General features: G+C 47.2%; 2 protein-coding genes across 2 annotated transcripts in view; one reads left to right on the forward strand and one right to left on the reverse strand.

Annotated features, from left to right (window-relative positions):
• The window catches only part of PKP2 (plakophilin 2), a 474,852-nt gene that overhangs the window by 249,805 nt on the left and 201,218 nt on the right, over nucleotides 1-23,829 (forward strand). The gene's annotated exons all lie outside the window — the stretch shown is intronic.
• LOC147751545 (E3 SUMO-protein ligase KIAA1586-like) lies at nucleotides 15,420-16,445 on the reverse strand. Its single transcript, XM_086957346.1, has one exon. It carries the CDS (start codon nucleotides 16,443-16,445, stop codon nucleotides 15,420-15,422), a length of 1,026 nt encoding a protein of 341 aa, XP_086813472.1.

A 23,829-nucleotide genomic window follows, 5' to 3' on the forward strand; every position in this document is an offset into this window, starting at 1 on the left:
GCTGTCTGTAACGGACGATCTTCGCATGTACCAGGACAATGGTTTTTCGGTTGTCCTGGTACTGCTAGATTTATCGGCGGCATTCGATACGATATCACATAACATTTTGATTGGATGTCTTGCAGAGATTGGGCTGAAAAATAGGGCACTGGCCTGGCTGAAGAGTTTTCTTTCCGAACGCACCCAATGTGTGAACATGGGGGCATTTCGGTCAGCAGGGGGTGCCACAGGGCTCATGTTTGAGCCCAACTCTTTTTAACATCTATGTGCCCCCCCTGGCGAGGATTATGAGAACATTCGGTTTCATCCCAGTGTTCTATGTGGATGACACTCAGCTTCTTTTTCCGTTCAAATCGCTTACCTCTGAGGTGAAACAATCTTTCTCCGAAGGTATGAAGGCGGTCTCCCAATGGATGTCTTCGAACTTCCTTCAGTGCAATGTAGGCAAGACGGAGGTCATGCTGTTCGGAGAAGCCAAGTTACTATGGGCCCCAGATTGGTGGCCGTCAGATCTTGGCCCGGTTCCCGAACCAAAACAGGTGGTAAAGAACCTAGGGGTCCGCTTAGATCATGAGCTATCCCTAAAGCAGCACGGAAATAGTATAGTAGGATCAGGTTTCCATGTGATAGGACTCCTCCGCAAAGTATTTCCGCTACTCCCCGACTCTACAAGAAAAACTTTGGTGCAGTCCCTGATACTCAGTCGGCTCGACTATTGTAATGGACTATTGGCATCCGCAAATGAAGAAGTATTGGGCAAACTTCAAGTAGTGCAGAACACTGCCGCCAGATTGGTCCTTAATGCAGCCTCCAGGTCTCCTTCAAAACCCCTCTTGGAAAAACTGCACTGGTTGTCAGTCCGCCAAAGAGTGAAGTTTAAGACCTGTTGTGTGGTCCACAAGTGTTTACATGGACTTGGACCCTCCTACCTAGCAGAGAAATTTACCCCATATGTTCCTGCCTGTACCCTTAGATCGAGCGATCAGCTGCTCCTGCTAGTTCATAGGATTAGAAAGGCAAGGCAGGGAGGCAAAGCCCTATCAGTGGTTGGGCCTGTATTATGGAACAAGCTTCCACTTTTGCTGAGGCAGTGTCCGGACCATCTGACCTTTAGAAAAAGCCTGAAAACTTTCTTATTTCAAATTTGACACAGCTTTGAATTTTTCCACTAGGATCCTATTTCTTTTATGATTGGCTATCCCCCCCATTTTCTATCTGTTACTGTCGTTTTCTTTGGGCGCAGTGATACTCCTCCGGGAGTGGATTCAAGTGCAATATAAACCCATAAATAAATAGATATAAAAGGTAGAAATAAGGTCCTGTTTAATGTACCCATGGAGCTTGTATTCAGATGTGAACTAAATCAATTGGCACAACTATAATATGTAGCACCCTCCTCTGTAAGGAAGTCTCTAAATGGAACAAAAAAGAAAATATGTGAACAATTAAATGAGTGTAAGGCACAAAAAACAATGATGAAAGAGTGGTGAAATCTAGCGCAGTCCATAAAAACATAGAACTCAACAGATTTCTGGTGAATTGTTTTGAAAGCCTGTCAACATAAAATGTCCAGGTCTACCAATTTCTGAGCAATTTTCTGCCTACATTTATATTCAAAATAAAATGAGCACAGTATATTTATGCAGGCATATCTTGTCTAAAAGGGATACTTTGTATATGTTTCCAAATATATCTGAGGAAATTAAGCTATTAGAAATGGCATAGGATTTCCATGGTCAGGTCCTTGATTGGATCCCTGAGGCATTAATGATGAAAGAACCTGAGCTATGGGCAAGGTTGCACAATCTTCCATACAAAGATTACTCATTGATAAGGTTCTGAATTCTGGCAGTGAAGTATACGTGCATGTAAATGTCTGATAATGTCTTTTTGTAAGCATTGTGTCTTCATAATTTGGCAGAAGAAAATTGAATAACACTTAATTCTGATACATGGGTCTGTATAATAGCGAGAGTGCTCAGGGGCTTTTTAGTCTTATTTTCCATCTCAGTATGCAAAGTACATTTCAAAATGTAAATGTTACAGACCATTTTGTAGTATTTTACCCAACGCCCACATATGCCTCAATAGAAGTCAATGGGGAAAATACATTCCCCTGTTTTTTTTTTTTTTTTTTTTAAGTTTCCACTTTTCTGCCCTAAAATGGCATGTATCCTTGTTGGACTTGGCCCTTTTTGGCTAAAGTTCCTTAAACTTTTTGCCTTCATCCTAGACCTTTTTCTGACATTAGGTTGCAAACTTAGATGCTTTGGGAAGTTTGCCACTGCTGATCAGTGTCAAAGTGCAAGTGCTCCCTGTATAAAGTGTTATGGTAATTGGTTGTCCATAATTGGTATGTTTGCCTTACTAGTAATGTCTCTAGTAAAGTGCACTAATTGTGCCAGGGCTGGTAATGCAAATGCTACTAGTGGGACTGCAGCACTAATTGTGCCACCCACACAAGTAGCCCTAAGAAGAGATCTCAGGCCTGCCTCTGCAGTGCCTGCGTGCAGTTTAACTGCCTTGTCCTGGCAAGTGCACCCACTTGCCAGGCCTTATCTTCCCTTTTTATGCACATCAGTCACCGCTATAGTAGGCCCAAGGTACCCCCCTTGGCAGGGTGCAGTGTATGTAAAAGGTAGGACATGTATTGAGGTGTGTACCATGTCCTGACAGGGAAATACTGCCAAATTCTGTTTTCACTGTTGAAAGGCCAATTTGCCCATAGTACAGAATGGGGAATGCTGTGTCCCATGTTTACAGCATATCTTCCCATAGGCATAAGATGGAGAGATGGAGTTTAGTGTGCCTGAACTCAGAATTTAATAACACATCTTTTTGTGAAGATGGTTTTTGAATTGTGTGTTTTTAGAAACCACACTTCTAGAAGTGGCTGGTTTCTTGTCTTAAACCATCCTATGTGCCTCTGCCTGGTTGTGTATTGCCTGTCTGGGTTTGGATGTGACAGGGTCTGGGAAGTGTCCTGACCCCAGGGAGGAGTAGGTGAGACAGCGGCAAGCTGGCCTGCGTTAGATGTGGGGGGAGGAGTAGCCCCCTGGACGTTAAGAGGGCTGTGTTGCTGTCACCGAAGGACGGCTCCACCTCTTGCTCAGCGTCTGGGCCCCAGACCCTGACTATCAAAGGAAGAGAGTGTGCACTGGCAGGAAGACACCCAGGTCTGGTTTGGACCGGGGTCAAAGCCCCTTGAACACAAAGACTTCAAAGGTATTTAGGGGTATAAATGTAAGCGCTGAAACCCCTGAACTCAAGACTAAAATCCATACTGAAAAAGGATTGAAACTACTTTGTGATCAAGCGGAACATCTGCCATAGAAGAACAGCTGAAGAGACTGAAAGGAAGGACTGCCCTTGCTGTGTGTTCTGGGGCTGGCCTGCAGCTTGCTGATGTGACTAAGGAGAGGACAAGTGACTTTGCTGTGTGCTGTGTCCCCTTGCTTGAGAGGACTTTGTTGTGTGTTGTGTCCAGAAGTAATTTGTCGACAAGGGCCCAAGGAAAGCTGGTTCCCTGTTGTGGAAACTCAGAAGCATAACATTTTCCAAATGTGTCTCAGCGACACTGTGTGTGTGTGTGTTCTTTGCACGCCTGCGACTGCAGTTTGGTCCGTGGTGCTGTTTGAGGTACCCCGTGACTGCATTGCCCCCGCAGCGTGAAACATCGTCCACGCTGCTGCATTGTTGTTTGTGGCCTGAGCTGTCATCGTAACGGAGGCTGTGAGGAAAGATCGCCGCCACCGGCCCGAGCCACAACATGCTAAAGGATTTCTGGAAGCTAAGGAAGCTACAAGGTGAAAGGGATAGTGATCGTCGTTCACAAAAGGAATCTGCCCAAGACCATCAATGAAGGAGAAGGCAGCGCATAACCCGTCCGGCCACAGCATCACCTAGCAACAGAGCTGCAATGTGATCGGGATCGCCCAGCAGGATGTCCGAAGAACGGAGAGAGAGAGCGATGTAGCGCAGATTGACTAACTGCATTATTCTTGCATTATGAACTGCCTGATTCTTGCATTACTTACCGCATTATTCTTGCATTACGAACTGCCGGATTCTTGCATTACTTACCGCATTAATCTTGCATTACGAACTGCCTGATTCTTGCATTACGAACCGCATTCTTCTTGCATTACGAACTGCCTGATTCTTGCATTACCAACTGCATTATTCTTGCATGACGAACTGCCTGATTCTTGCATTAAGAACTGTCTTAGTACTGCATTACGAACTGCATTACAAACTGCATAGCATTGCATTAGGACTGCATTAGAGATCGTGAATTGCTCATTAATACCGCAAGAACCTATAAGTGATTGCTGGCCTAATAACCGACGAAGCGAAATATTACAAATACGCATATGTTGGATTTCTATTGTTTGGTCTCATCGTATTCCTTTTTTATGAAGATACAGTTATTTTTATGAAACAATTGTGGTGTCCATTTATGGTGTTATCACTGTGTTACTGGGAGTGTGGTTGCAAACACTTTACACATTGCCTTGGAGATAAGCCTGGCTGCTCATGCCAAGCTACCAGGGGGTGAGCAGGGGTTATCTAGGAGTGTGTCCCTCCTTTCTCTGACTAGAAGCAATAGTCACTATTTGGACTAAGGTACCTACCTCAGCCAACTAGAGACCACCAGTACTAACAATCATACACCTGATTTTTTTATTTTTTTTTAAATAATACTGCTCGCTCTATGTGGTAGCAATCCTTTCATCTGTTAAGCGGGCAGGGAAAAGATAAGAACGCCATACTTTGGAATTGAGTAGGGTTGAGTAACAACCAGTAGAACGGCATAGAGTGGAATAGCGTAGAGTAGTATAGCTTCAGTGGAGTGATGTACAGTGGAGTGACATAGTGTGGAGTGGCATACAGTGTCATTGTTTACAGTGTAATAGCATAGAGTGGAGTAGCATAGAGTGCAGTCTCATACAGTGAAGAGGCATAGAGTGTAGTGGCATAGACTGGAATAGCATATAGTGGAGTGGCTAATGTAGCATGGCATACAGACTTGCGAAATGTAGCAGCAATGCAGATTATGGTGTGCAGAGTAACGCAAAACAGTGAATTGCTCTGCTTTGCGTTTCTCCAAATTTACCAATCAGCGCAGGATAACTCGTGGTGGCCTTGCATTCCTTTGTAACTCTGACTTAAGTATTGCATTGCCCATGCAACACCATATTTTGAGCCATGGTATACCGTGAGAACTTTGCAGTATACCATGGTACATGGCGATGACAAGCCAGTATATACATGGTAATGGTTTTAGATAATGATAAAGCAGCCACATTGTTTTTACTACACTTTGACTGTGTTCACTGTTAGGGCATTAGATATAGTTGAGTGGTAGGTCCCTACCTAGTACCACTTTATTTAAGCGGTACTAGGTAGAGGACTGTATTTATATATTCTCATATATTTTTTAAGAAGTTTACGGCCATGTCCCATGGTAGTTTCACAAAATGTTTTGAAATTCTGCAAAAGTACTGCGGTGACCGACATCACTAAGTTTAAAACCTTATATTTTAAAAATGCTTACCCTGCTTAACTGCAGTACCCAAAAACCATTGTCTCTGCACCATGATGTACAATGATGCCAAATTTCATGCAAATCCATTCAGCTGTTTTTGCTCTACGTCAAATACAGTAGTCTATGGAAATTGCATTGGTGAAAAATGCTTTTTGGGACCCCCCTTTTTATCTTTGTACCCCTTTAACTATTTCCCAAAATAATTTACACCAACACAAAATGTAGAAAATTCTATAGGTCTGGATAGTTTTGTGGTGATTCGTCAAATGAGTGGAAAGTTATTTGGTAGCTTATAGCCAAGGAATTCCTATCTTTGGGAATACTAACAATAACAGAGTGACAATCAGAAAAAAAGGTGATTTCTTTCTTTTTATTTATTGTATTTGTTATGTATTTGTTTATTGATTTACATAAACATGTGACCATAGATGTGTCTTTTAGCTGTTCATGTAGATATTGAGTCTAGTTTATTTTTTGGCTTCCTTCCTACTATTAGTAGAATTGTGCTACATTTGAAACCCAAAGTGAATGAAAACCAGTCACTGTTATACAAATTTTGATTTTTTTCCCTAATGGCCAATTATCATTTCCCCCATATAGTAGTTTGGGTAGCTCACTACTGGGTCACTTTAACATTTTGTTCCACTACAGTACATAAGGAAGATGGTTTTTCTTTGGCTTGTTGGGCACAGTTTTATTTTGTGAGCCAGAGAGCATGCCAAGAAAGCATATGTAGATTAAGATGTATTTTTTTCGTTATGCATTTGTATATAGTTTTCCATTAGCACATGACCATATATGGGTCTTTCAGTTGTTCATGTAGTAAATCTGAAACTTAACATATTCAGTCAAGTTTATTTTTTAGAGGCTTCCTTACTACTACTTTTATTATGATTGGGCTTTGTAGGACGGCCACAGTGAATGAAAAGCAATCATCGGTATTGTTATGAAATTTGAGATTATAATGTTTTTTCTAGTGGCCAGTTATCATGTAATCCGAATAGTAGTTTGTGTGACTCATTGCCCGGGAAATGTTTCATTTTGTTGCACGAGGGTGAATAAGAAAGATGTTTTTTTGTTTGGCCTGTTGAGCCAGTTTTATTATATGAGCCAAAGAGCATACAAAGAAAAGTTATGTAGATTAAGGCATATTTTCCTCTTGATTGAATATGTTTATTTCGGGAACAGGTCCATAAAACACATCATACAATAAAACAATAAAAACATTTCTTGCACATAAGGATAATCATAACATTGATTGCATAGGTACATTTAAAAGGCAATAGTATTATTGTATTGCACTGTAAATCCAATAGAAAAAAAATTACTAGCTAGATAATATACAAAAAGAAATTCATAAAATAGCACTAATACTGCCAATATACATAAAAGCATGTTCAAAAACATTTTTGTAAATTACTAGAGCGACATTCCCAATGGATTTCTACTTCGCCAAACTGCATGTAGGTGGCTGCCAAAGTGCCTAAATACATTCAAAATGCGAATTCAGTATGCTTCACTACAAATCCAATAAGAAAAATTCCTAGGTAGGTAATATGCAAAACAAAAATTCATAGGATTGCCGTAGTAATAGCAGCATGCAAAAAAAAGTAATTAAATGAAGCATTTTCAATGAATTGCTAACTGATAATCCCAATGGTTTTCTAACTTGCCTAACAGCAAGTAAGTAGCTGCCTAGGCTAAGAACAATAGAGAGACTATAATACGTCTTTAAAATTTGGTATGTTTTACTGAAGTCTCACATCCATGTTATACAGATTGTCCTAATACAGGATCGTCTTGGTTTTGCATATGCCGAGCAAAAAAAAAAGTAGGTGCTCAGCATACTCAATTGCACAATTACATATTAAGCAGTTTGGTTATTTGGGTGAATTTGTCTTCCATTTGCTAGTAAATTTATTAACAAGCAGTGGGCCTAATCTAAATTTTATATATAATATGTGAGCCAACGGTGGTAAGTACTCATCCATATACAATTGCTGTGCAGGCAGGCTTAAAGAATAGGAATTTATCGACCAACCACCTAGATTCTGCATTATGATGGTATAAATCGATCTTGATTTTCCAAAAAACATCTTTTACAATGACTTTAGTATAATTGGTTATCAAGGAGGGATCGTTCCAGTATGTGCTCAGGCCTAAAAGGGTGAGTTGGGGTTTAATATGCAAAAAACAAGGAATAAGATTAATATATCCTATACTCATGACCTCCACCAAACCTATAAGATGATAATTCAGGGGTATACCACAGACTTACAGAGAAGAGGAGTGGTTTTAGCTTAGCCAAGTCACCTATCCTTTTAAGCCCTGTGTCAAAAAATAAAGGGGTTGATGGAGTACTTTAAGGCAGACAAAACCCGTATTTAATAAGGCTGTTTTGTTTAATTTTAAACCCATTAATAATTCCTGCACCCTTCAGACCTCTGCACTATAGAGTGATGCAGTTTGAACCTCCGTCCTATAGAACTCAATTTGTGGTGAAACTGATTTTGGTGTGGTAGCTCTATATCGCTTACTAGACCCGATTCACAAAGGTAAACTTAGACTTTTGGTCTAAACTTAGACCAAAGGTCTATGTTTATGACTTTTGGAATTCACAAAGGGCATTTACAATACGAGTACTATCTTTGTCTGCACTCTGGGCAGATCTCCACACTAGGTGCGGACATAAAGATACTACTCGTAAATGTCCTTTGTGAATTCCCAAAGTCACAAACTTAGACTTTTGGTCCAAGTTTAGAACAAACATCTAAGTTTACCTTTGTGAATCTGATACAGTAACTGCAGACGCACTATGCAATAGAGACATTTCAGATTTCATTATTTTGGTCTTCCAGGTAACTAGTTTATCAATCCTGACTCCCAAATAATCAAAATTGTGTGCAAGTTGTCGTCCCCTCCCCTTGAATGAAGCCCCCCGCCGAGAGGATGTGGCCTAACGGCTAGTGCAGTCAGCCTCAAATCTGGGGAACCGGGTTCGAGTCTTGGCAAGGACATGCAACATCCTGTGATTCTGGACAGATCACTTAATCTCCCCGTGCCTAAAAAAAATGGATGTGTCCTCATGTAACAATGTAACGCAACTGGTGCTTGTGTAAAGCTATCTGATACCTGATACCTTCAGTTCAAGTTTGTGCTATATAAAACTCCGTACATTTAATAAAAAATATTAATGGTCTCAAGGTTTAAAGATCATTATTTTTGTCTTACTGATGTTTACTTCCAGGCCTCGAATATCACAGTAATAGGCTAATTTACTTAGCACATTTTGTAGCCCGATCAGAGTACGAGAAAGCAGCAGGGTGTCATCTCTGATTAAAGTCTGGGTACAAGTGCCCCCCAACCTAGGTGAATCGTGGGTCCAGGTATTTAAAAAAATTACCACACCATTTAAACAAAGTTAAAACATGGTCTGGCCAGCACACATCCCTGGCAGACTTCGCTTTCAATGCGTATACGAGTTCTTGTCATGAAGTCTAATAAGGACATCTAATAACCCAGGATCAATACCCATTTTCACCACGGTAGACCAAAGTTGCTATCTGGGGACTAAATTGAAAGCAGACTGCACATCCACAAATGCCATGTAAAGGTTATCATTATATCTTCAGATATTTCCTGACAATATTCAAACTGAAGACCTGGTTGATAGTACTTATTCTAGGGTGAAAACCTGCTTGGAACGGAGATAACATCTTCGCTTCTTCCAGCCACTCTTTTAGTAGGTTGAGTACCTGACGACAAAACCCCTTCTGCAGGTTATTGATAAGGCTAATAGGTCTATTATTAGATGGTATAGGTCAACCACCCTATTTACACCATGAAACAATCTTTGCACCAAGTCATACATTTGGTATGCTATTAGATTCGTAATGTATATGTTTATAGGTTTCCATTAGCATGTAATCATAAATGGCTTTTTCAGTTGTTCATGTAGTAAATCTGAAACTTCACCTTTGCAGTCTAATTTCTTTTTTTGGCTTCCAGGTTGCTTTAAGTAGTATTGTGATACAAGATACCACTAGGTTGAAACACCTTACAACTTAAAAAAGATGTACTCTATTTACATGCACTACCACAACAGATTCCTATGCACCCCCTAATATGTAATACTGCCATATGTCATAAAAATCAAGCTGACAGTTTTCACACTACAAAAAAAACAAAGTTTAATGGAAAATGCATTGAATATCAACCGTGTTTGGGGATACCCCTTTTTTCTCTGCAAGCCCTTGGCCAAACACTCAAAAACTTTCAGTCCTCCCAAAATGAAACGGTGGCAGCAGGTCTGCAAAGTTTTGCACACATTCGTCAAACGGGTTCAAAGTTGTTATTAGACACAAACCCCTTTGTCTGGTCACCCTAAATATATATATTTCTAGCGACCTCTGACCCTGCTCGCAGGCAGGTCGCTTCCCACGCTGCTGCACGGCTCTGTCTGCATTGTTTTTGCCTAATCTTATATTTTTCCCCTGTGCCTAACTTGCTTTCTTGCCCAGACTTTTTTTTATTCCCCTGTGCCTGTATTTGATTTCTTGCCCAGACTTTTTTTTTATTCCCCTGTGCCTGTACTTGCTTTCTTGCACATACTTGTTTTTACTCCTCTGCCCCTGTACTTGTTTTCTTGCCTAAACTTGTTTTTCCTTCCTGTGCCCAGTTCTACCGCGGCCTGCCCGATTTTCTCACCGCTGCGTCCCTGCGGCCCGCCCCCCTGCAATCCCACTTGCTGACCCACTCCCGCCTCCCAGCTGCTCCTCCCTCCCACATCCCCTCATATGGAGGCCGCGCACAGCGGCCGCGCTGAAGGCGCGCCTAAAGCAAACTCGTCTGCTCCAGTCAGCACCTGGACTACCCCCAGCGCTAGGACCCCTGGACCCCGCGAATGCCATGACGCCCGATACCGCTGCGATGCCAGAACCCTCCAAGTACTCAACACCGTCGATCACACACCTGCTTCCTTGCCACCCCAAAGCGCACCCACAGAGCTTTCACCTGCCGGAACTGCAGCTTCACAATCATCTGCCCCACCATGCTGCTGACCAGGAAAGAGCCCAACCACCTCAGATGTATCCTTCTCAACACCCGCTCTGCCCGCAAGCACGCCGTTGAACCCTGGGACCTACTCGACTCAACCTCCCCAGACGTCGCCTTCCTGACGGAGACCTGGCTGAACCCCGGCTCAGCACCCGTCATAGTCATATAGTCATAGCCGTCCCGGAAGGTTACAAGATCACCCGCAGGGACCGCACCAATGGAGCAGGAGGAGGAATCGTCATCGTCCAAAGGAACACTCTCAGAGACTCGACCACATCGACGACACCCTCAGCACTGCCGAACACCTGCACTTCCAGATCCACACCGACCCCAACACAACCCTCAGAGGAAACCTCATATACAGACCCCCCAGACACCGACCACTATTCAGCGACTCCGTCGCCGACTTCGTCTTCACACACGCCTTCGCCTCCATGGACTACATCCTCCTCAGGGACCTGAACTTCCACCTCGAGAACAACAACGACACCAACTCCACAACCCTGATCGACAACCTAGCCAACCTCGGACTCAGACAATTTGTCACAACACCCACCCACTCTGCCGGTCACTCGCTTGACCCAATCTTCTCCACAAGCCCCCACGTCTCCTTCAACCACACCACCGAACTCCACTGGACTGACCATCGCTGCATCCACCTCACCTTCAAGAAACCCACCACCGCACCCAACAGATGCCTCACGGCTGCTGGAGCAAAGTCACCGAAGACCAGCTAACCCCCGCCCAGAGCTCACCCACCAACCCTGACACCACCACCCGCAACCTCTGACAGTGGATCAAAGACTGCGCCAACACCCTTGCCCCGATCAAGAAACCCTCCAACAGTCACAGCAACAAGAAAGTCAGCTGGTTCACTGAAGCCCTCCGGGCCTCCAAGCAAACCTGCCAAAAGCTGGAGAAGATCTGGCACCATGAACGAACACCTGACAGCCACGCAACCCACAAGGACGCCACCCACAGACACCATCACCTCATCAGATCCGCCAAAAGGGCCTCCTTCAAAGACAACCTAGACAACAACATGCATAACAGCAAAGAGCTCCTCAACATCGTGAAGGAACTCTCTAACTCCAGCTCCAACACCGACGTCCCACCCTCGCAAGACCTGTGCGACTCGCTGGCCACTCTCTTCCACCGCAAGATCGCAGACATCCACGACAGCTCCAACGCCATGACTGCCCCGACAACCACGGAGACCTCCGCCCCCACAACCACCATCCGCTCCAACCGCCTGCTCTCCTGGACCAACATCAACGATGAGGACACCATCAAGATAATGAATACCATCCACTCTGGATCTCTATCAGACCCATGCCCACACAACATCTTCAACAAAGCCAGCACATCCATCCCACCCCATCTCCGGAAAGTCATCAACACCTCCTTCGAGACAGTAACCTTCCCGGAGAGCTGGAAGCACGGCAAGATAAACGCCTTACTCAAGAAACCCAAGACTGACCCCACGAACCTCCAGAACTTCCGGCCCACCTCCCTGCTCCCATTCCCGGCTAAGGTCATCGAGAAGACCGTCAAATAACTGACCCGCTACCTCGAGGAGAACAACATCATGGACCCTTCTGAGTCCTGGTTCCACAGCAACCACAGCACCGAGACTGCCCTCATCGCTGCCACCGATGACATCAACTCCCTGCTGGACAACGGAGAAACTGCGGCCCTCATCCTCCTGGACCTGTCAGCCGCCTTCGACTCAGACTGCCACCGCACACTACGAACAAGCCTCCACAACGCCGGGATCCAAGAGGAGGCCCTGGACTGGACCACCTCCTTCCTCCGCCAGAACACAGAGTGTCCTCCTTCCCCACCCCCCCTTCCGCTCCAAAGCCACCAAGATCATCTGCGGCGTACCCCAGGGCTACAAGTGGATCCCCACTAAAACGAGAAGAACAGTCACCAAGGCCATCGTCAGCAGCAGGTTGGACTACGGAAATGCCCTCTACGCAGGAGCCTCGGGCAAACTCCTGAGATGGCTCCAACGCATCTTGACCGCCTCTTCACGCCTCATCCTCGGCATCCCTCACCGCAGCCACATCACACCCCACCTGAGAGACCTGCACTGTCTCCTGGTCAACAAGAGGATAACCTTCAAGCTCCTCACCCACACACACAAGGCACTCCACAACACCGGACCAACATACCTCTACAGACGACTCAGCTTCTACACCCCCACCCGCCAGCTCCGCTCCACTGACCTCGCCCTTGCCACAGTCCCCCGCTTCCGAAGAGCGACCTCCGGCAGCAGATCCTTCTCCCACCTCACCGCCAAGACCTGGAACACCCTCCCTATCCACCTACGGCAGACCCAAGACCGGCTGACCTTCAGAAAACTCCTCAAGACCTGGCTTTTCGAGCAGTAGCAGCATTCCCCACCCCAGCGCCTTGAGACCCTCACGGGTGAGTAGCAATGTTCCCTCTAATTATTTTCCTATGTGTGCGGCAGTGGAGTGTCTCTGTGCGCTGCAACCATGGCTATGTACGCCAGGAACCAAACCGCGCGTGTCTGCGGCGCCAAATGGCACTCAAAACGTTTACTTTAAAAAGTGAAAAGATGGTGCATTTTCACACATACAGCTCCACAATAAGGGTCTTCGTTGGCAGGGGGGTAAGGCAGGGCTACGTGCTTGCACCGACCCTGTTCTGCTTCTTTGTCAACGGGATAATCGCGCAACTTAACGGAGTGCAGGACAACGATGCCCCTAAGTTAGCTGGCGACAGGGTGCCTGCCATCATGCTCGCTGATGACACTCTTTTACTTTCTAAGTCCCCGATGGGCATACAGCGAACATTGGATGGCTTTGGAATTGGAGATCAATTCCCTTAAAACCAAATTCATGATCTTCAATCCCCCTAGAACAACTCTACCAAATCCAATTCTAGGGACAACAAGACTCGAAAGGGTAGATACCTTTGTTTATCTGGGGGTCACCATTACTGAGAACTTGTTGTGGGGTCCTCAGCAAACCAAGTCGCAACTCAAACTGGCCCAACTATCTGGAGGAATTTTGAAACTTTCCAACAAGTCCACTAACAAACCTGTTGGTCCCCTGTTTGAAGTTTACAAATCGCAAGCCAGGGGTGCCATAATGTACGGGGGAGAACTTTGGGGATACTGCAATAGATCTGAAATTACTAGGATTGAGAATATATTTCTAAGACAGCTCCTTGGACTCCCACCTAGTACCCCGCTCCTTCTTTTAGGGTTGGACCTGGGGAACAGATCAATTGATGAAGAGCCAGCATTAAAACCTCTTAGGTTCTGGCGTAGGCTTTGGGTGACACCAGAGCTGATAAAATATAGACAGGAACTTGAAGAAATATTGACCTATCCTAGTTCTCTGAAAATCCCTTGGCTTACTTTCATTAAGAACGAGTTCACAAGGCTAGGTGTTCCTGCTCTATGGGCTGACCCAGAGAGGGAATGCAAAGTCATTTCACGTTCTAAGCTTCTGAGAATCTATCGTGCTGATAAACATAATACAGTACTTTGTAATCCCCAAATTGCCTCTACCACTGCCTCTTTTTTACAGGTGAAAGATCATTATTTTTTCGAGCCCTTCCTAGATGTTATATTCCCAATAGTAGCAGAAAAATTGTATGTTCAATTGAGGCATGGTGTTCTACCCCTCTGAGCTTTAACTAGCAAGTGGTCACCCCTCGCCTTGAAGAACTGCCCAGCCTGTGATTGTTAGTCTGAAACTGAGGTCCATGTCTTCTTTTTTTGCACGGCGTATGTTAAACCGAGGAGGTACTGGCTTGTACCCTAGTGTAAAAATCTGGGCTTTCGCCATTGCACGCAAGCACTTAGAGTGCTAAAGTATGACACATCGGAATTTATTGTATTTGCAGTGTCGCAATATCTGGCAGCTATGTGGCGCAAGCGCAGAAACTTTGTAGAATGAGCACAAGGGTGTATACATATATTTCTGTGTAATGCCGTCGTGGCATTTGATCGGAATGTCAACAATAGGTTTTATTTTCCTGTACTCTTTAACAACTCTTTTTATACATATTATTTTAATTGGGCTTACACATGTATGAACCTTGTCTAATCGTGCCCACTCAGAAATTGTTTTAGAAATTATTTCTGTATTAATTAATTCACTTTGGGCCAGATGTAGGTAGGCATTTACCGGTGGGTTTTTTACCGAATTATTACCTACATTGGATTTACCGATTCATAAATATCGAATCGGTAAAATTCGGTATTTAAGAATCGGTAAATCCAAATTACCTACATCTATCCCTTTGTCTTTTATGTCTTTGTTTTTAAATGCTTTAGCATACTTTTTATGGTATTGTTTACCGAAATAAAGTTTTCCTGATGATGATGATGATGATGAATAAGGGTCTTAAGGGCAGTTTGCAAATTGGATAAGCACGCCATGACATAAATTGGTTACACTGGCAAGTACACTTCAAGTTTAGAAAAGCACAAGACTTCAATGGTGGTACCATCATAAGATTTTAATAAATATTCTTAACTGGATCACAGTTCATTGGGTGGGAAAATGTTGCGAGCCTATACAATATCACATATACACAAGAAGGGAGAGGGCTGTTCAGACACGTCAAGTGGCGTCACTAGATGGATGACAGGGTTGCTTCTCACGGCGATCCTTGCCATTTTTCCAGTGCTGATAAACTCGGTCTAGGTCAACTTTCCCATGCAGGAGGTAGGCCTTTGTCCTCATCAGCATATCCAAATGTTTTTGCTCTAGTCTATTCCTCAACTTACTCTTGATAGTATTCATGAGGCTGAATCCTCGTTCAGTCTGCACTAGATGCTTGAAATATTGCGCAGATAATCAACAAGCTGAGGCACCACACTATACTGAGCAGCATTGCGTACAGTGAAATTCACCATGTCTTGAAAGGTGGTAAATAACCAACCCTTTACATGTTCTGCCACCACATATTTATAGTCTCTGTACTGTCGAACAACATCTTCTGGTGTTTCACAATCACCCAGGGCCAAGACATTTTTATACTTTTCAACAAGCCTTTGAATATTCTCAGTCCCAAAATCAAAATGTGATTGTGTGGCTATTGCCTGGATCTCAAAACTTGCCCCTTCTTTTAGCTCATCTTCAGGGAACCTTTTTTGCATGTGCTCGCAAAGAAGGGAAACAAAAGACAAAATAGGCCCACTGTCAAACTCTTGCCTTTCCTTGTACAACACCATCAGATCTCTTACATTGCTGCTCCAAAAGACAGTGTCCCCCAAATACTGTTGCCTAATTTGACCAATCTTTGCTCTTACATACTGTACAGCTTCAACAGTAGTCAAATAAGTTTTTTGGAATCGTTTGCACAAAGATGCAAATTCACCCAGAATGTCATTAAGTGCTGCAAGGGAAATATGGTAGTTGGAGTCCGATAGCTTTTTATAACAATATTTAGCAATTGGATCATTCTCCTCAACTTTCTCATGCTCAAAGTAATTAAGAACAGTCTCGTAATTATGAATTAGCGCACCAACTGCAAAATGCCTTGAAAGCCACCGGACTTCATTCAGTGGTCGAAAAGAGACAACTTCACATTCAGTGACCAATGCAATTTCATCCAGTTTGGACTTCCTTGCAGGAGATCTGGAGAACACAGTGTAGACAGTCCTCAATAATGTCTCCATCTCTTTAAGCATTGGAACCCTCTTCCAAGCAACATCAACTCCCAAATCTTCTCGATGGGCGACACAATGCTGCTCAACTAGATGAGGATCGGATTGTTTAAGGCGAGTAACAACACCATTATTCTTACCCAGCATCACAGACGCACCATCGGATGTGAACACGCCCATTTTCATGAGGTCCAGTTCATTGGCAGTGTAGAATTCTTTCACGGCAGTAGTGATAGCCTCAGCATAACAGCTAGTCAGCTTCACTATGCCCCCAAACTGCGTTTTGTGCTCAGTTGATGTTACAGGTCGGAACTTGAAGTACAGATTGAGCATTTTTGTAACAGAAATATCTGTGCTCTCATCAATTATCAAGGTGTGATACAAAGCTTGTCGAAGTTCTGTCATAGCTTCACAGTGTATCATATTGATGGCCTCAAGGAACTCAAAGGCATAGTTCTTGCTCCTCCAGCTGTCTGGTATCTTCACATACAAAGCTAGGTGGTCATGGGTGTCTTGTACAGATAACATTGAAGTATTCATGTTGACTGCCAGCAACATGTTGTTGATGAGTATCTTTATCTCCTCAGGCCTAGATCTTTAGCGTTCATCTACTTCCATTCTCTTGGCTTTGTCAGTGGCGGTTTCTGTCAGCATTGCCCGCACTCCAAAACCAAACCTGGCAGCAGCACTTCTGTTTCTCAATATCACCATGGCAGACTTGTGTACTTTGCTAAGTAGATGGGGTTTCATGTAGTCCAGTTTCCAGCCATCACTCCATATCTTCCCTGTGGGAAAGTCCCCAACAATCTTGGCTTCGGCACATGCTTTGCAAATCAAGCCCACGTCTGGACTGTATTGAAATAGTTCCCCGAGTTGCATGCGAACCTTGCTTTGTGACTTCTGTGTCTCAGCCTCCACAATTTCCTTCATCCACTCTTCCTTGAATACAAGGCAACATTTCCAGTGGCGTAACGAAACATGAGGGGGCCCCCCTGCAAACTACATGGAGGGGGCCCCCCTCCCATCCTCCATGCCTGTCTAGAGCTCTCAGGCCAGCGACCCGCCGATACTGCAAGGGATGCGGGTGATTGTTACGCCACTGTCACCAATGCAGCCGTTAATAGTAACACTGGATGGTGGAGTTAAAGGTTGGGCTTAGTCTGCCAGCAGGCTGTCATAGGTGGTGGTCCATTCATTACAGGGTCCCTGCCATCAGTAGGCCGGGGAAGTTTGCCCAATTTTAGGTGGGTTTCCTGATGCAGACTCCTGTCATGATATACAACATCGGGCCCACTCATCATTTAGTTTTGACAAAAGTGCATTCACTGCTCCTTCCCGTTTCCGTTTTAAAACATTGGACAAAGCGACAATGCAGTATTTCAAAAGCAGATATAACTACAAAGAGCACATTTTGATAATACATTTTTATTTTTATTAGACAATAGCAATCTTAAGAGGCATTGCATAGCTTCATACACACTTTGACCCCAATTCCATCGCAGTCTCTCTCTCTCTGTCAGTCAGTATCTCTCTTTCAGTCAGTCAGTCTATCTCTCTCTGTCATTCAGTCTCTCTTAGTCAGTCACTCTCAGTCAGTCAGTCTCTCTCTCTCTCTCTCTCTCTCTCTCTCTCTCTCTCTGTCTCTCTCTGTCAGTCTGTCAGTCAGTCCCTCTCTGTCAGTCAGTCTCTCTCTCTGTCAGTCAGTCTATCACTCTGTCATTCAGTCTCTCTGTCAGTCTCTCTCAGTCAGTCAGTCAGTCTCTCGCTCTCTATCTGTCTGTCAGTCAGTCTCTCTCTGTCAGTCTCTCTCTGTCAGTCTCTCTGAGTCAGTCTCTCTGAGTCAGTCTCTCACAGTCAGTCTCTCTCAGTCAGTCTCTCTTAGTCAGTCTCTCTCTCTGTCAGTCAGTCTCTCTCTCTCTGTCAGTCTGTCTCTCTCTGTCAGTCAGTCTCTCTCTCTGTCAGTCTCTCTCAATCAGTCTCTCTCAGTCTGTCAGTTTCTCTCTCTTAGTCAGTCTCTCTCTCTGTCAGTCAGTCTCTCTCTCTGTCAGTCAGTCTCTCTCTCTCTCTGTTAGTCAGTCTCTCTTTCTCTGTCAGTCTCTCAGTCTCTTTCTCTCTCTGTCAGTCTTTGTCAGTCAGTCTCCCTCTCTGTCAGTCAATCTCTTTCTGTCAGCCAGTCTCTCTCCCACCCAGTCAGTCAGTCTCTCTGTCAGTCATTCTCTCTTTACCCCAGTCAGTCAGTCTCTCTCTCGCTCTGTCAGTCAGTCTCTGTCAGTCAGACTCTCTCACTCAGTCAGTCTCTCTCTCAGTCAGTCTCTCTCTGTCAGTCTCTCTCCAAGTCAGTCTCTCTCAGTAAGTTTCTCTCTACCTTAGTCAGTCTCTGTCAGTCAGTCAGTCTCACTCTCAATCAGTCTCTCTCTCTCTGTCAGTCAGTCACTCTCTCTCTGTCAGTTTCTCAGTCAGTCAGTCAGTCTCTACTCTCTCTCCATTCTCTCTCTCAACTCTGTCCACTCTATCTCTACTGTCTCTCTCTCCACGGTCTCTCCTCTGTCTCTCTCTTCACTTTCTCTCTCCACTCTCTCACTATCTCTCTCTCCACTGTCTCCCTCCACTGTCTCTCTGCACTGTCTCCCTCCACTGTCTCCTTCCACTGTCTCCCTCTACTCCCTCTCTCTCCACCCTCTCCCCTTCTCTCTCTCTACTTTCTCTCCACTCTCTCTCCACTCTCTCTCTCTCCACTCTCTCTCTCTCCAGTCTCTCTCTCCACTCTCTCTCTCTCCACTCACTCTCTCCACTCACTCTCTCCACTCACTCACTCTCTCTCCACTCACTCTCTCTCCACTCACTCTCTCTCCACTCACTCTCTCTCCACTCACTCTCTCTCCATCCACTCTCTCTCCACTGTCTCTCTCTCCACTGTCTCTCTCTCCACTGTCTCTCTCTCTCCACTCACTCTCTCCACTCACTCACTCTCTCCACTCACTCACTCTCTCCACTCACTCACTCTCTCTCCACTCACTCTCTCTCCACTCACTCTCTCTCCACACTCTCTCTCTCTCTCCACACTCTCTCTCTCTCTCCACACTCTCTCTCTCTCCACTCTCTTTCTCTCCACTCTCTCTCTCTCTCTCCACTCTCCACTCTATCTCTCTATCTCTCTCCACTCTCTCTCTCTCCACACTCTTTCTCTCTCCACTCGCTCTCTCCACTCGCTCCCTCCACTCGCTCTCTCCACTGTCTCTCTCTCCACTCTCTTTCCACTCTCTCTCTCTCCACTCTATCTTTCTCTCCACTCTATCTTTCTCCCAACTCTCTCTCTCTCCACTCTCTCTCTCCACTCTCTCTCTCTCTCTCCACTCTCTCTCTCTCTCTCTCTCTCCACTCTCTCTCTCTCTCTCTCCACTCTCTCTCTCTCCACTCTCTCTCTCCACTCTCTCTTTCTCCACTCTCTCCAGTGTCTCTCCATGCTCTCTCCACTCTCTCTCCACTCTCTTTCTCTCCACTGTCTATCTCCACTCTCTCTCCACTGTCTACTCTCTCTCCACTGCCTCTCTCCACTCTCTCTCTCTCTCTCTAGCCACTCTCTCTCTCCACTGTTTCTCTCCACTGTTTCTCTCCACTCTCTCTCTCTCCACTCTCTCCCACTCTCCCTCACAAAGTAGTGTGCGTTCCATGGGTGTCCGCAGAAATGTTTCCAGGGGGGGCACGTTTTTAACTTCATCACCATCCCCCTTGCACCCTTCTCTCCTCTGCCTTGCAGCCTTCTTGCCCTCCTTCTTGCACCTTTTCCCCCTCCCCCTTGTATCCTTCTCCCCCTCCCCTTGTACCCTAGTCCACCTCCACCTTGAACCCTTTTCTACCTTGCACCATTCTCCCTCTGCCTTGCACCCTTCTCCCCCTCCGCCTTGCACCCTTCTCCCCCTCCGCCTTGCACCCTTCTCACCCTCCACCTTGCACTCTTCTCCCCCTCCGCCTTGCACCCTTCTCTACCTTGCATCCTTTTCCTCTCTGCCTTGCACCCTTCTCCCCCTCCGCCTTGCACCCTTCTCCTCTCTGCCTTGCACCCTTCTCCCCTCTGTCTTGCACCCTTCTTCCCTTTGCCTTGCACCCTTCTCCCCTTTGCCTTGCACCCTTCTCCCCTTTGCCTTGCACCCTTCTCCCCTTTGCCTTGCACCCTTCTCCCCTTTGCCTTGCACCCTTCTCCCCTTTGCCTTGCACCCTTCTCCCCTTTGCCTTGCACCCTTCTCCCCTCTGCCTTGCACCCTTCTCCCCTTTGCCTTGCACCCTTCTCCCCTTTGCCTTGCACCCTTCTCCCCTTTGCCTTGCACCCTTCTCCCCTTTGCCTTGCACCCTTCTCCCCTTTGCCTTGCACCCTTCTCCCCTCTGCCTTGCACCCTTCTCCCCTCTGCCTTGCACCCTTCTCCCCTCTGCCTTGCACCCGTCTCCCCTCTGCCTTGCACCCGTCTCCCCTCTGCCTTGCACCCGTCTCCCCTCTGCCTTGCACCCGTCTCCCCTTTGCCTTGCACCCTTCTCCCCTTTGCCTTGCACCCTTCTCCCCTTTGCCTTGCACCCTTCTCCCCTTTGCCTTGCACCCTTCTCCCCTTTGCCTTGCACCCTTCTCCCCTCTGCCTTGCACCCGTCTCCCCTCTGCCTTGCACCCGTCTCCCCTCTGCCTTGCACCCGTCTCCCCCTCTGCCTTGCACCCTTCTCTACCTTGCACCCTTCTCCTCTCTTCCTTGCACCCTTCTCCTCTCTTCCTTGCACCCTTCTCCCCTCTGCCTTGCACCCTTCTCCCCTCTGCCTTGCACCCTTCTCCCCTCTGCCTTGCACCCTTCTCCCCTCTGCCATGCACTCTTCTCCCCCTCCGCCTTGCACCCTTCTCTACCTTGCACCCTTCTCCTCTCTTCCTTGCACCCTTCCCCTCTCTTCCTTGCACCCTTCCCCTCTCTGCCTTGCACCCTTCTCCCCTCTGCCTTGCACCCTTCTCCCCCTCCACCTTGCACCCTTCTCCCCCTCCGCCTTGCAACCTTCTCTATCTTGCACCCTTCTCCTCTCTTCCTTGCACCCTTCTCCTCTCTGCCTTGCACCCTTCTCCTCTCTGCCTTGCACCCTTCTCCCCTCCGCCTTGCACCCTTCTCCCCTCCGCCTTGCACCCTTCTCCCCTCCGCCTTGCACCCTTCTCCCCTCTGCCTTGCACCCTTCTCCCCTCTACCCTGCACCCTTCTCCCCCTCCGCCTTGCACCCTTCTCTACCTTGCACCCTTCTCCTCTCTTCCTTGCACCCTTCTCCTCTTTGCCTTGCACCCTTCTCTTCTCTGCCTTGCACCCTTCTCTTCTCTGCCTTGCACCCTTCTCCCCTCTACCCTGCACCCTTCTCCCCCTCTGCCTTGCACCCTTCTCTACCTTGCACCCTTCTCCTCTCTTCCTTGCACCCTTCTCCTCTTTGCCTTGCACCCTTCTCTTCTCTGCCTTGCACCCTTCTCTTCTCTGCCTTGCACCCTTCTCCCCTCTACCCTGCACCCTTCTCCCCCTCCGCCTTGCACCCTTCTCTACCTTGCACCCTTCTCCTCTCTTCCTTGCACCCATCTCCTCTCCGCCTTGCACCCTTCTCCCCTCTCCCTTGCACCCGTCTCCCCTCTCCCTTGCACCCTTCTCCCCTCCCCCTTGCACCCTTCTCCACTCTGCCTTGCACCTGTCTCCTCTCTGCCTTGCACCCTTCTCCCCTCCACCTTGCACCCTTCTCCCCTCTGCCTTGCACCCTTCTCCCCTCCGCCTTGCACCCTTCTCTACCTTGCATCCCTTTCCCCCTTTGCCTTGCACCCTTCTCCCCTCTGCCTTGCACCCTTCTCCCCTCTGCCTTGCACCCTTCTCCCCTCCGCCTTGCACCCTTCTCCCCTCCGCCTTGCACCCTTCTCTACCTTGCATCCATCTCCCCCTCTGCCTTGCACCCTTTTCCCCCTCTGCCTTGCACCCTTCTCGGCCCCCCTCCTCCCCTCCTGCGGATGCCCATGGTGTGTTCTAACAAGAGGGCTTACCTGAGGGCACCATTTTGCTGCCTCGTCCCTTCTCATGTGAGCTTTGCCCTGGAGAATGCTCTCTCTGGGGGCCCCCACTCCCACCCTTGTCAGGGTCCCGAGCACTGCTCTGTGCTGTCTCCTGCTCTTGCTCTCTGAGGCCCCCACCCCATCCTTGACCCTGTCTCTTCTCTTCTCTTGTGGGATGGGGCCCCCAGCCCATCCTTGTCCCTGTCTCTTCTCAGGTGGGGCCTGTCCCTGTCTCTTCTCTTGTGGGATGGGGCCCCCACCCCATCCTTGTCCCTGTCTCTTCTCTTCTCTTGTGGGATGGGCCCCCACCCAATCCTTGTCCCTGTCTCTTCTCGGGTGGGGCCTGTCCCTGTCTCTTCCCTTGTGGGATGGGGCACCCACCCCATCCTTGTCCCTGTCTCTTCTCTTCTCTTGTGGGGTGGGGCCCCCACCCAATCCTTGTCCCTGTCTCTTCTCGGTGGGGGCCTGTCCCTGTCTCTTCTCTTGTGGGATGGGGCCCCCACCCCATCCTTGTCCCTGTCTCTTCTCTTCTCTTGTGGGGTGGGGCCCCCACCCAATCCTTGTCCCTGTCTCTTCTCGGGTGGGGCCTGTCCCTGTCTCTTCTCTTGTGGGATGGGGCACCCACCCCATCCTTGTCCCTGTCTCTTCTCTTCTCTTGTGGGGTGGGGCCCCCACCCAATGCTTGTCCCTGTCTCTTCTCGGTGGGGGCCTGTCCCTGTCTCTTCTCTTGTGGGATGGGGCACCCACCCCATCTTGTCCCTGTCTCTTCTCTTCTCTTGTGGGGAGGGCCGGGCCCCCACCCAATCCTTGTCCTTGTCTCTTCTCTTCTCTTGTGGGGTGGGGCCCCCACCCCCTCCGTGTCCCTGTCTCTTCTCTTGTGGGGTTAGCTTTACTTATCGAGAGGAGAGAGTGGGGGGCCGGGCTCTGTGCTGCCTCAGAGGAGCAGTGGACTGCTGTCTCTGGGGCCCGTTATTGTCCCAGGCCTGCCTCTGGCTCTGACTGAAGAGAAACAATGTTGATACTTTGTTTCTCTTTAGTCAGAGGGAGGGGGTGAGGGGAACGGAGCAGGCTGCACCTGCTTCAGACACAGAGGGAGAGAGGCTTGCTTCAGCGCAGGCCTCTCACAGCCCTCAGAAGAGCTGAGGGGGCCGGGCCCCCTGGGGGCCCCCTTCATTAACTGTAGAGAGTGAGGCCCCCGCACTGCGGGGTCTGCGGGGGCGTTTGTTACGCCCCTGAACATTTCTTCCTTTGTGGTGAAGCACTGCACTCTCCCGAAGTTACAGCTTTGCGCTTGAACATTTCCGTACCCTCCGATTTGCACCTGCTGTGCCACAAAACCTGCAAAATAAGGAAACATGGCTTACGTTGACGCCTAGCTCATGAATGCAATCTGTTATACTACAATGTATAAGATGCACCACAGTTTAACTCAACCAAACAATTACCTCTTCTGCTTGCATTCATGTGCGCCTGTTTAAATGTATGGGGTTCTGGCTGCAAAACCTGCAACAGAAGAAAACATGGGAAAGT

Source organism: Lissotriton vulgaris, chromosome 1_1, assembly GCF_964263255.1.
Source record: "Lissotriton vulgaris chromosome 1_1, aLisVul1.2, whole genome shotgun sequence".
NCBI lineage: Eukaryota > Metazoa > Chordata > Amphibia > Caudata > Salamandridae > Lissotriton > Lissotriton vulgaris.

Bases quoted from the DNA above. Each gene is read 5' to 3' on its own strand.
- LOC147751545 (XM_086957346.1), bottom strand. From the start codon at position 16,445: ATGAAAATGGGCGTGTTCACATCCGATGGTGCGTCTGTGATGCTGGGT.